At 38.2% G+C, this 14227-nt stretch overlaps 1 protein-coding gene across 1 annotated transcript in view; it reads left to right on the top strand.

Moving 5' to 3' along the window:
* The window catches only part of LOC118623913 (la-related protein 4B-like), a 64287-nt gene that overhangs the window by 24111 nt on the left and 25949 nt on the right, over positions 1–14227 (top strand). Inside the window, exons 6-7 of the mRNA XM_036251735.1 lie at positions 12487–12565; positions 13494–13630. Coding sequence (XP_036107628.1) covers positions 12487–12565; positions 13494–13630 — 216 coding nt within the window. The remainder of the gene's footprint in view (positions 1–12486; positions 12566–13493; positions 13631–14227) is intronic.

Genomic DNA, 14227 nt, shown 5'->3' with positions numbered 1-14227 from the left:
TTGGTCGTCCACCTTCACGTCCACTCACACTCTCTCACACCCTAGCTCACTCTCAAGTTGGTTCTTTTTAAAGGGGTATTTAAAGCTATTTTCAGAAGAAGAAAGGAAGAAGGAGAAGAGAGCAATTCTTTTGGGCGGGGCTAAATGTGGACAGATATAAAAATGCTTATAGGTTATCAGACACCGAAGCACACCACAAAGTTTGTTTCTGGCTTGATCTAAAATCCCCACAGACCTAAGAGGTAGGTTGCACTCTCACTGATGGTTGAATGGGGCAACTCAAATGGAATGACTCCCCTAAGTTGGCTAGCAGAACTGATGCAGGTGAAGCGTGCTCAGTCTCTCAGGTGATTCTGTCTAGAGATACACTTGAATTAGACAAGGTACATGAATGAGAAAGTACACCCTCCCTTTTTATGTTGTTATGTTCTCACTACCAAACATTGTTATATACTACAAAATGTTGTTACACGAGAGGTACATACTAAGCACCATGTATGTGTTTGGCATCACATATTTGGTTATTTTTCCCCTTAAAGCAGGGATGGGGAACATCTGGTCCGCAGGCTGTATAAGGCCCACAGTATCATTTGGTCTGGCCCTGCCAAGGCAACCATAGGTGGGACTCAAAAATCAATAAATTTAGGAACTATTTTTATAGCAACATAAATTTATCTTAAGTGAATCATAATTATGTAAATTTGAGGGACAAGCAAAGACCATTCATTACAGGATAGACAGGACACACAAGTACATGATGGGACAGATTTGTATGCTTCTCATTGGCTGGGAGTGTACATGTTACGAAAGTGTTAACACACTGTGGTAAAACTACGGTGATCTGGTGATGATGAGATGAGATGTGATGATTCCTCGCGATGTTGATGACCTTGCCTCTGATGATTGACAACGATGTTGTCGACTTCTTTGTCAACACAGAAGATAACGTTAATCTATCATTTATCCACATGTCCACGATCAACAATCCTCACAAAAACTGAATCTCAGATGAAGATTGAGGAAATTACAGTACACAGAAAAGACCTCAAGAGTCAATGATACAAATGTTGAATATGTTCCAAATCCAAGATGCAGGATTAGAACAATGATCAAAACAAAATAATCACGTTGCTGGCAATACATACACAGGATAGTTATTAAAACTTAAGTGGGGTGACATCCTACAAATGGCGACTACAAAGAAAAGTTGATGCAGTGTGTCAATCTTTCCAAGAGAAACAGACAAATTATTATATTTTTCTTGTTGGAGTCACAGGCAAATCTGTGTGCTTAGTTTGTGGTGATGCATTAGCAGTAATGAAAAAAGCCAATATGGAGCATCATTACAGCTCAAAGCATGCTGAACTCAATGAATTGGGAGGCCAAATGTGCCTGGATAAAATCAATGCTCTTCAGCGGAGTTTGGAATTACAGTAAGCCACTCTCATTTGGCCCTGTTGTGACAGAGACAACATTATTCAGACAAGTTATGTAGTGAACATGCTAATGGTAAAGAAACTGAGGCCTCATGTATAGGGAGAGTTTGTGAAAGAGTGTGTGGTGGCTGCTGCAGATATGTTAGCACCAAACAAAATAAAATTGTTTCAGAGTGTTAGTTTGTTTTGTAGAACCATCTCAGATTGGGTTACTGAATTACCGGAAGATGTTCAAAAAACATTGAAGGATTCTGCAGGAGATTTTCAATTTTTCTCTCTGGTTTGTGATGAGACAACAGACATAACAAATATTGCCCAATTGACTGTTTTCATTTGTGGGATTACTGCAGAGTTTGATGCATGAGAAGACCTACTGTCACTGGAAGCCATGCATAGCACTACAAGAGGACTTGTTTGAGAGACTTGTTTGATCAACAAAAAAACTTGAGCCAACATTTGAAAAGTTAAGTGACCTTACTACAGATGGAGCTCCAGCCATGGTTGACTTGCAAAAAGGGTTAATTGCATTTGTCTAGAAAGAACTGAATTGTCTCAGTCTTGATTGAAGTGATTTAATTATATGCCACTGCATCATACACCAAGAAAGTCTCTGTGCACAGTTGTTGCAGCTCAACAGTGTGATGTCAGCAGTATTGTCATACGTGGAGGGACTTGGAGAGTATTATGCTAAGCAAAATAAGCCATTCACAGAAGGACAAGTACCACATGACATCACTTATTTATGGACTATAATGAACAAAATAAGCTGACAGTGAATCCAGAGACATGGAAATAGGGAACAGACTGACAGACTTCAGAGGGAAGGGGGATGGGTGGTGGGGTGGGAACATGAATCAGAGAACTTATTTGCATATATGCATAAGCAATGGACACAATAATATGGGGGAAGGAAAGAAGGGGGTAGGAGAGGAGAGGGGTCAATGGGGGGAAAAGGGGAATATCTGTAATACTCTCAACAATAAAGAAAAAATAAATAAGAATAAGTAAGACAAAAAAACAGTAATGCCATATATAAATTCTGTCAGAAGGAGAGGGTTTAACAACCACCAGTTTAAGGAGTTATTGAATGATCTGGACTCTGAGTATGTTGATCTCATTTATCACTGTGAAGTGCGGTGGCTGAGTCATGGGAACATGCTCACGAGGTTTTATGAATTATAGGATGAAGTCAAGCAGTTAATAGAGATGAAGGGAAAACCTGTCAGGGAACTCTGTGATAGCAAGTGGCTCTGATTTAGCATTCATGGTGGACATTACCAAGTACCTCTCAGAGCTGAATGTCAAGCTGTAAGGCCCCAACCCGCTTCTCAGTTCCCTGCTTCCATACGTGAAATCTTTTGAAGCTGAAGTAAGGCTGTGTAAAGTGCAACTCTAAAAGAATAACAAGGTGTATTGCCCCACTCTGGAAGGACGAAAGACTTCTACATCAGTTGAATATGCTGGTGAATGTGCAAAACTAATTGAGGCATTTAATGAAATATTCAAGGATATGAAAAGTAAACAAATGGAATTGAACATCTTTGCTACACCATTCAATGTGGAATGTTCCTGATAACCTACAACACAAAATCATTCAGCTGCAAAGTTATGATGAGCTGAAAGCTAGGTGCAACAACCTCCCACTGCTTAAGTTCTATAAACGTTAACATGAGCCATTAATGATGAATTTCCCACTTTGAGGAGACATGCATTGAAATATACATCTGTGATGAAAAATAACCTTAGGATTCAATAGTAGATTAGAAGAAACTGAAGACTGAATCAGTGAGTTAGAAAACAATGTAGAAAAAAATGCCCAAATGGAACAGAAAATGGGGAAAAAAATTTAAAAGCAGGAAGAGAGCTTAAGGGAGCTTTGCGACAATACAAAATGTAACAACATTCGCATCATAGGGATAACAGAAGGAGAAGAATCAGAGAAACAAATAGAGAACCTGTTTGAAGAAATAATGACAAAAACTTACCTAATTTGGTGAAGGGAAAAGTCAAAGAAGTCCAGGAAACACAGAGAGTCCCAAGCAAGATGAACTCAAAAAGATTGACAGCTAGACATGTCATAATTAAAATGGCAAACATTGAAGACAAAGAAGAAATCTTCAAGGAAGCATGAGAGAGACAGAAAGTTACATACCTACAAGGGAGCTCCCATTAGATTGTCAGCTGATTTCTCAATAGTAACACTGCAGGCCAGAAGGTAGTGGCATGAAGTATACAAAGTAATGAAAGGCGAGGGTCTGAATCCAAGACTACTCTCTCCAGCAAGGGTATCATTAAAAATTGAAAGTGAAATAAAGAGCTTCACAGACAAAAAAAAGCTAAAGGAATTTACCACCACCAAACCAGCACTGCAAGAAATGCTAAAGGGACTGCTATAAGAAGAAAGAGAGAGAGAGAGAGAAAGAGGCAAAAATAAAAATAGCAACTTAAAAGGATCCATCAATAATAACCTTAAATGTAAATGGCTTAAATGCCCCAATCAAAAGACATAGGGTAAATGATTGGATAAGAAAACATGACCCATATATGTGCTGTCAACAAGAGACCCACCTCACAACAAAAAACTCATATAGGATGAAAGTAAAGGGATGGAAAAAATTTTTCCAGGCAAATGGAAATGAAAAAATAGCTGGTGCAGCAATACTCGTATCTGATAAAATAGACTTAAAAACAAGGGCCATAATAAAAGACAACGAAGATCACTACATAATATTAAAGGGATCAATCCAACAAGAGGATATAACCCTGGTAAACATATTCGCACCAAATACAGAAGCATCAAAGTGTATTACAAAACTTCTGTAGGACTTCAAGGGAAAGATCAATAGCAATACAATCATAGTGGGTGACTTTAACACCTGACTGACACCACTGGGTAGATCTTCTAGACAAAAAATGAACGAGAACACAGAGTCCTTAAATGACGAACTAGATCAGTTGGACTTAATTGATATTTGTAGAACATTTCACCCCAAAGTGGCAGAGTATCTATTCTTCTCATGTGCACATGGGGCATTGTCAAAGATAGACCACATGTTAGGACACAAAGTAAGTTTCTACAAATTCAAGAAGATTGAAATTATATTACAGATAAAACTACTATTCACATTTATAAACAAGACTTTGTATGGATCCATGTTTTTGTTTCTCTTGGGGAAATACGTAGATATGGAATAGATGATCATCTAGTAGGCATATATTTATCTGCTTAAGAAGTGGTGGCCAGCCCTGGCCGGTTTGGCTCAGCGGTTAGAGCATCGGCCTGCAGACCAGAGAGTCCCGGGTTTGGTTCCCACTAAGGGCAGTACCTAGGTTGCAGTTTGTCCCTGGCCCCGGTTGAGGTGGTGTGGGTGGCAACCACTCAATGTGTCTCTCTCACATCGATGTTTCTCTCTCTCTTCCTCTCTCCCTCCCTCCCACTCTTATCTGAAAATAAATGCAAAAATGTCCTTGGGTGAGGATCAAAAAAAAAAAGTGGTGGCCCATGTCCTGCCAGTGTGGCTCAGTGATTGAGCAACAACCCATGCACCAAGAGGTTGCCAGTTCGATTCCCAGTCAGGGCACATGCCCAGGTTGTGGGCTGATCCCCAGTGGGGGCATGCTGGAGGCAGCCGATTGATGTTCTCTCTCTTTCCCTTCCCCTTCCTCTCTCTCTAAAAAAATCAATAAAGAAAAATATTTAAAAAAACAAATTGTGGCCCGGTCAGTGTAGCTCAGTGATTGAGTATTGTCCCATGGACTGAGAGGTCCTGGTTCAATTCCTAGTCAGGGCACATGTCAGAGTTTCAGGCTAGATCCCCAGTGGGGGACATGCAGAAGGCAGCCAATCTATGTTTCTCTCTCACATCAATGTTTCTATCTTCTAAAAAAAAAATCAATAAAAACATATTTTTTAAAAATGAAAAAGAAAGAAATGGTGAAGCTGTGTCCCATAGTGGCTCCCTTTGTGTTCCCTCCAGCAGTGAATCAGAGACCCAACTGCTCCCACACCCTCACCAACACTTAATATGGTCAGTCTTGTTTTAAATTTTAGCCATTCCAAAAGGTAGGTAGTAGAGTCTTACTGTGTTGTTTTTTTTTTTTTTAATCCTCACCCGAGGACATTTTTTCATTTTTTGTTCAGATAGAGTGGGAGGGAGGGGGGGGGGAGAGACACACACACACACACACAGACAAACATTGATGTGAAAGGGACACATCGAGTGGTTGCCACCCGCACGACCAAACCAGGGCCGGGTACAAACTGCAACTGAGGTACGTGCCCTTAGCGAGAACCGAACCCGGATCTCTCTGGACCGCAGGCCAACGCTGTAACCGCTGAGCCAAACCGGCTAGGGCAGTCTTACTGTGTATTTAATTTGTATTTTCCTAATGACCAGTGGTGTCAAGCATCTTTTTATATGCATATGTCTTTTGGTGAAGGATCTCTTCAGGTCTTTTGCCCATTTTCTTATTGGTTTTGAGAGTTCCTTATGTATTTTAGACACAATTCCTTATCAGATATGTGATTTGCAAATGCATTCTCCCAGTATGTGACTTGTCTTTTTGTTCTTCTAATAGTTTTAGATTTTGAAAAGCAGTTTACAAATTCTATATAGTCCAGTTTATCAGTTCTTTAAAATATAGTTTAATTTATCTTTTTTTCTTCTTTTAAGAATCTTGGTTTTGGTGGTGTACCTAAGAAGTCTTTGCTTAATGCTGGTCACAGAGGTTTTCTTCTAGAATTTGTGTGGTTTTAACTTTTACAGTTTTTAGGCTTGTGGACAGTTTCAAGTTAATTTTTGTTGTTAAGTGTGGATCAAAATTCTTTTTTCTCCCACATGTGGAAATGTACCATTTGCTATAAAGGCTCTTCTTTCACCATTGCACTGCCTTGTTACCATTTCAGAACCATCTGTTTATGTTTGCGGGTTTATCTGTGGGCTGGCTCTCTGTTTCATTAGTCTTTTGTTGTTGTTGTTGTTTTTTTATTTGGACCATTTCTTATTTATTTTGATTTTATCTTTATTGTTGGATGTATTACAGACCCCCCCCCCCATATTCCACTAGTGATACCCCCCTGCCTAGCATGCCACCCCCAGCCCCCTGCCTTCACAGCACTATGTCTGTGTCCATGGATTATGCATATATGCATATAAATTCTTTGGTTAATCTCTCCCCCCCTACCCCACTTTCCCTCAGAGATTCATTATTCTGTTCCATGCTTCATGTCTCTGGATCTATTTTGTTCACCAGTTCATTTTGTTCATTGGATTCCACATATAAGTGAGATCATGTGATACTTGTTTTTCTCTGTTTTACTTAACAGCTTTTCTGAAGTATAAAATATTAAAAGTGTGCAATTTGATAAAGTTTGAATCTGGTATATAGCTGTGGAAAGCATCACCATAATTTTCTTTTTATTGAATTTATTGGGGTGACATTGGTTCCCAAAACTATACAGGTTTCAAGTATGCAATTCAATAAAACATCATCTGCACACTGCATTGTACACCCATCACCCCAAGCAAAGTCTCTTTCTGGCTTCATTTTCTCCCTCCTTTGCCCACCTCCACCTACCCCCCCCCCCCTTTCATCTGACTTTCACCACTCTGTTACCTGTGTCTGTATATTACATATATATGTTTTTTGGTTAATGCCTTCACCTTCTTTCATCCAGACCCCCAACCCTCCTCCTCTCTGACAGCTATCCATCTGTTCCATGTATCCTTGCCTCTGTTTTTATTTTGTTTAGCAGTTTATTTTGTTCATTAGATTCCACATGTAAGCGAGGTCGTATGATACTTGTTTTTCTCTGACTGGCTTATGTCACTTAGCATAATAATCTCCAGGTCCATCCATGCTGTCACAGAAGCTAAGATTGCTTTTTCCTCCCCCTACTGCCGAGTAGTATTCCATAGCTTTTCTATCCACTCATGTACTAATGGGCACTTGGGCTGTTTCCAGATCTTGGCTATTGTTAGTAATGCTGCAATGAACATACAGGTGCATATATTCTTTCAAATTAGTATTTTGAGTTTCTTAGGCTATATTCCCAGACATGGGATTGCTAGGTCAAAGGCAGTTCTATTTTTAATTTTCTGAGGAAACTCCATACTGTTTTTCACAGTGGCCTCACCAGTCTGTATGTCCACCAGCAGTATATGAGGGTTCCCTTTTCTCCACGACCTTACTAGCACTTGTTGTTTGTTGATTTATTGATGATAACCATTCTGATAGGTGTGAGGTAGTATCTCATTGTGGTTTTAATTTGCATCTCTGCTGATTAGTGACATTGTGCATATTTTCATATGTCTGTTGGCCATCTGTATGTCCTCTTTGGAGAAGTGTCTATTCGGGTCTTTTGCCTAGTTTTTAATTGTGTTGTCTTCCTGGTGTTGAGTTGTGTATGTTCTTTATTTGGAAATTAACCCCTTATTAGATGTATCATTGGCAGATATGTTCTCCCATACAGTGGGCATCTATTAGTCTGTTTTGACGGCATTGCCACCTGTTTTGATTCCTGTAATTTTCCCTCCTCACCCAAGGATATTTTTCCATTAAATTTTAGATAGAGTGTAAGGGAGGGAGAGGGAGAGAAAGAGAAACATCTATGTGAGAGAGACATATTGATTGGTTGCCTCCCACATGACCCTGACCAGGGTTGGGGATTGAATCTGCAACCCAGCTGCTTGTCCTTGACTGGATCAAACCTGTGACCCTTTGGTCCTTGGTCTGATGCTCTAACCACTGAGAAAACCGGCCAGGGCAGTGTAACTGATTCTTAAAAACAAGTAGTGTTAGCCTGTTCATTTTGTTCTTTTTCAGAGTTATTTTGGCTTTTCTAGTTCCTTTCCACTTTCATACAAATTAGAGTAAGTTGGTTATTGTCTATCAAATGCTGAGATTTTTATTGGAATTGCATTGAATTTAGATCAATTGGAGAAAATGGATGTCTTAAGGCAGTACTCATGAACAAGGCCTATGTCTCCACTTCTTTGGGTCTTTGATTTCTCTTGGTGTTGTTTTTTCTTTTTTTTCTTTTGGTATGTGCCCCTAGCAGATACCGAACCCAGGACTCTGGTCCGTAGGCCGACGCTCCATCCGCTGAGCCAAACCAGCTGGGGCATGTTTTTTCTTTTTTTAGTGTACTTGTTTTTCACATCTTTTGTCCAATCTTTGTTTTCCATATTTTTTGGGTGCTTTTGTAAGTGATTTTTAAAATTTTAATTTGTGATTGTTTATATGTAGATACATAATTAATTTTTATAATTTATATTATACCCTATAAACTTGCTAAACTCGTTTACTAGTTTTAGGAACTTTATTGTAGATTCCATTGGGTTTTCTACACAGACGTGAAGTTATCTGTGAATAAATTCAGTTTTATTCCCTAGCCAGTCTAGTGCCTTTTATTGCTTTATCTTGCCTGATTGCTCTGGATAGATCCTCCATTGTGAGGATGAACAGATGTGGTAAGACAAACATCTGACTGATCTTAGGGGGAAAACAGTCTTCATATTGAGTGTGATGTTAGTTGTTTTTAAATATATGACCTTTTCATGTTGATGAGGAATCTTCTGTTATGATTTGCTAGGAATTTTTATGAGGAATGGTTCTTGGAATATGTCTTGCTTTTCTTCTATTTGTGATGATAGGCATATATATTTTCTTTTTTAGTGTGTTAGAGGTGAATATATTGATCGATTTTTTTTCAAACATTTAACCAAACTTAATGACCTAAGGTAAGCCTCACTAGGTTATGATGTAATATACTTGATATATTGTTAGATTAGATTGGTCAAATTTTGCTTAGAATTTTTACATCTGTGTTCATGAGTAAAATTGGTCTGTTTTTTTTTTTTTTTCTGATGTATTCCTTCCTGTTCAGTTTTTTGGTGAGTTTATTGTTTCTTCCTTAAATTAAGAAGTGAAGCCACATGAGCCTAGAGTTTTGTTGTGGGAAGGTGTTCCCTACGGGTTTGTTTGTTTTGTTTTTATAGGGCTTCTCCGGTTATCTATTTTTTCTTGAGGGAGCTTTGGTTGCTTATATCTTCTAAAGATTTGGACCAGTTCATTTAATTGTCAAAGTTATTATATAGAGTTGCTCATATTATTCTGTTTATCCTTTTAATATGTAGAATCTGTCACATCACTCATTTCTGTTAATTGGTAATTTGTGTCTTCTCTTTTCCCACCCCAATCAAACTGATTAGAGGTCTGTCAATTTTATTGATCTTCTCAAAAAACCACTATTTGGTTTCATTGATTTTCCTCAATTGTTTTTTTTTTTCTTCTTGTTTTGTTTTTTCCCCTAGTCTTTATAATATATTTTCTTCGTTACTTAGGATTTAATTTGTTCTTTTTCTAATGTCTTATAAGACAGAAGCTGAGCTCAATGATATGGTGCCATTTCTTTTTTTCGGATATAAAAAATACAGCCATTTAGTTCTATGTATTTTCTCCTAAGTACTGCCTTAGCACAATCTCACAAATTGTGACATGTCTTTCTTTTAAAATTCAGTTCTAAATTCTTTCTAATTTTCATCCTAATTTTTTTTTTTAATCTACAGGTAATTTAGGAGTATTTTATTTAGTTTTAAATACTTGAAGATTTTCCAGGGAATTTTCTTTTATTGATTTCTAGTTTAATCTCATTATGGTCAAAGTACATACTTTGTATGACATGAATCTTTTTGAATTAATTTAGATGTACTGTGGTCCAAAATATGGGCAATCTTAGTAAATGTTCCCTTTGCACTAAAGTTGAATGTGTACTTTGCTGTTGTTATAGGGGGGTTTTGTAAATATCAGTCAGGTCTTGTTCAAGTCTACTATATTTCTGGTTTCTGCCTATTTGTTCTATCAATTATTAAGAGAGGCCAGTTTTTGGATTTGTCTATTACTTCTTTTTTAGTTCTCCCAGTTCTTGCTTCATGTATTTGGAGCTCTGTTGTAGGATTGCTATGACCTCTTGATGAATTGACATCTTTGTCATTATGAAACAACCTTCTTTATCCCTGGTAATTGTCTTTGCTTTGCATTTACTCTGTCTAATAATATAGTCCCTCAGCTTTATTTTGACTAGTGTTAGCATGGTGTATCTTCTTCCATCCTTTTACTTTTAACCTATTTTGGTATTTATATTTACTAGAGTACATTTATCATAGATAACATAACAGTTGAGTCTTGCTTTTTGTTGTTTTTTTAAACAAAAAGTCAAATCTTATATTTGCCTTTAATTCAAGTGTTTAGAACATTAACACTTACTGTGGTAATTGATATGGTTAGGTTTGAGTCTATCATTTTGCCATTTGTTTTAGAACAGTTTTAGACTTATAGAAAAATTGAGAAAAATAGGAAGAGAATTCCCATAAACCAGGCATCCAGTTCCTTTTCTCTCTCTCATTTTTTGAATCCTCACCTGCGGACATTTTTGCATTTATCTTCAGATAAAGCAGGAAGGAAGAGAGAGAGAAACATCAATGTGAGAGAGACACATCGACCAGTTGCCACCCACACAACCCCAACTGGAGCCAGGGATGAACCACAACTGAGGTATGTGCCCTTAGCAGGAACGGAACCTGGGGCTCTGATCCACAGGCCGACGCTCTAACCACTGAACCAAACTGGCCAGGGCCCTTTCTTTTTTTTTTTTTAAATCTTCACCTGAGGGCATGGTTTTATTATTTTTTTTCATTTTCGAGAGAGAGAGAAACATTGATGTGAGAGAAACATTGATTGGTTGCCTCCCATACCCTTCTTGGGAATTGAACCTGCAACGCAGGTTATGTACCCTAACTGGGAATCAAACCCAAGACCTTTATTTACAGGACAATGCTCCAACTGAGCCACACCAGCCAGAGCAGTTCTTTCTATTCTTAGCATCATACATTATTAGTATGATAATTTGCCACAATCTGTGAACTAAGTACATTTTACCAGTCTAGGAAACTGCATGACATTTAGTTGTCATGTTGTCTTAGGCTCCTCTGGGCTGTAACAGTTTCTTAGACTTTCCTTGTTTTTGATGACCTTGATAATCTGAGGAAGACTGGTCATTTATTTTGTATGGTACTCTTCTATTTCTATTGGAATTTGTTTGATGTTTTTTCATGATCATATCAGAGTTACGGGTTTAGAGGGTACAGTCGGCCCTCGTTTATCACAGTTAATCAGTTCCAGACTCTACCGTGATAAATGAATTTCCATGAAGTAGGATTTTTTATTTACTATACAGTTGTCCCTCACCACTTTGCACTTCGACTTTCGTGGCTTCACTCTATCCTAGGTTAGAATTTGAAAAAACCACGATGGAGTGAAGCCGTGTCGAAGTGCGAAGTGGCGAGGGACGACTGTAAAAAGACCACAGAGGTCAAGTGCCATTTTTAACCCATCATGTTAAGGGTACATAGTATCGGCATGATTTATCACTGTGATATTGACCATGAACACCTGGCTGGAGTAGGTTTATTAGTTCTTTCAACTGTAAAGTTTCCTTTTGAGGATCTGTTTGTTTAGTGTTCTCAGTAGCATCCCTGTGATTCCATAGTTTCTCATTTGTGACTTTGAGTATCTGGAACTTGAAAGGCTTGCTTATAAGGCTCTAGTGTAGGAATTGTGTGGTCCTTGTAGCCTCCATCCTTGATTTTTTGCCTGTATTTATCTCTCCTTATTTTGAGTCTTTCCTTTATATTTTATTATTGCTTTAGTATCTGCGTTGTTATTGTGTACCTGAAAATTTTTTTAGAATTGAGACAAAGCAGTAAATAAAATTGTGCATATTATGTGATAAAAAGTACCTGCTAAACTTTGCTAATATACTCAGATTATTTTTCGAAACTGTGTTTTGTTTGGGGGATAGGGCTTTTTGTTTGTTTGGTTTTTTTTGCTTCTGCTTTCCTTTTTAGTAGGCAGAAGAACATTTTTCTTATATTCTCTATACACTAGATGAATTAATATGTATATTGATAACATTAGAATTGCTGTACTGAATCATCTGCTTGGTAAATTTTAAGCCATTTATTCTGAGTTGATTATTACTTTTATGTAGGAGGAAATGAGTCTCAATCAGAAAGCCAGGAAGACCCCCGAGAAGTACTTAAAAAAACATTGGAATTCTGCTTATCCAGGTAAGGACAGTAGTGGTTTTTCTAGTACCTAGTATCTGTGGTGTTGTGATTGGTTATTATATACAGATGTGATGCTTTACATAGGAGTGTGTATCTGTTACTATCTATGTTTGTGTACATATATTAATAGGAAATCTACAATAGTAAGTAACCTCTGACATGCTGGAGAGCTCTAGGCCAGAGTTCCTCACAGTCCTCCACAGTACATCTTGATGATTGTTATCTGGGTCTCTTTTTTTGTTGTTGTTATTTCTCACCTGAGGATATTTTTTTCCATTGATATTTAGAAAGAGCCCAAGGAAGGTAGGGGGAGGGGAGGGTGAGAAACATGCCTCCCGCATGACCCCAACTAGGGCCGGGGATCAAACCTGCAACCCAGGTTCCTGCCCTTGGTGGAAATCAAACCTGAGACCCTTCAGTGCTGGTACCGACACTCTAACCACTGAGCCACACTGACCCGGATCAGGTTTCTTTCTTTTTTTTAAATCTTGGTTGCTAGAAAGTGCTAGGAAACCAGAGTTGGATCTGCTGCTTCTCTGGCAAGTGTATCAGACTGAACAGCAAGTCCTTTACTTACTAGCCTTTCCACATCTTTTAATATTTTTCTTGTTTTTTACTCTCTCAGCTGTATTTCCTTACTTTAAAAAAATTATGTTTATGTTTTTAATAAGCTTCTTAAAACACTCTTTAGAACTGATAAGCTATAAAACACATTTTGTAAAGATTTACTTGCTCATTAATTTTGATTGTATAAAATGCAGTATACTTTTACTTTTGCTCTCTCTGCCTCCCCACGTGTCTTTGTAAGGCAGGTAACAGGTGGAGTTGGATCTAACTAACTCTGAAGTGACATCATGCCATGCTTGTATCCTTGCAAATCTTCCTCTTACAGAAGAGTTAATTAAGCGAGATTGTCTTCTTTCTGCAGGGAGAACCTTGCTAGTGACATGTACCTTATATCGCAGATGGACAGTGATCAGTATGTGCCAATCACCACAGTGGCTAATCTGGACCACATCAAGAAGCTCAGCACCGACCTGGACTTGATTGTCGAAGTGCTGAGGTGTAAGTGAATGACAGTCTAGGCTGCATTGTAACTGGTCTTAACAGCATTTTTCTCACTGGTGTGTTCATTAGATCCATAACCATTCAGTGCTAAGACCCTTCATGGCAATTGGAATCTGCCTTGCCACCTGGGCCTTTCTGACCAACCTCTGGGTCTGGTGAAGTGCTCATGGCACTGGGCATTGATGGGCTCCATAACTGATCATCAGTCCAGGGAGTGGAAAAGGCCAGTGGAGAGATGAAAGAAGCTGTGACATGAATGGAAAAATAAATAGTGATATTTTAAGGTTAAGTAGAATATGTTTTAATTAGCATTCTGACCACCAAAGTAGTTCCTTTTAAATTTCACCTTCCTGCTGAAGTTTTGGTGAAATTGGTTTTTTTTTAAAGGAGGTTGTTTCTTAGATTTTGGCAACATCAAAGGAAGGTTTAGATGGGTCCATCAGAGGCCCATAGTGATTCAGGAAATGTGGTATTTAAAGAGTTACCTGCCATGTCACAAGTATAGTTTGTTGGTGTCCTAGTTTGTTTTGCAGATTGAGCCTTCTGCAACCTAACCATTTTATTTATTTATTTATTTATTTATAATCCTCACCT

The sequence above is a fragment of the Molossus molossus genome, unplaced genomic scaffold, assembly GCF_014108415.1.
Source record: "Molossus molossus isolate mMolMol1 unplaced genomic scaffold, mMolMol1.p scaffold_m16_p_1, whole genome shotgun sequence".
Lineage (NCBI taxonomy): Eukaryota > Metazoa > Chordata > Mammalia > Chiroptera > Molossidae > Molossus > Molossus molossus.
This window is presented reverse-complemented; position numbering and strand designations above follow the sequence as displayed.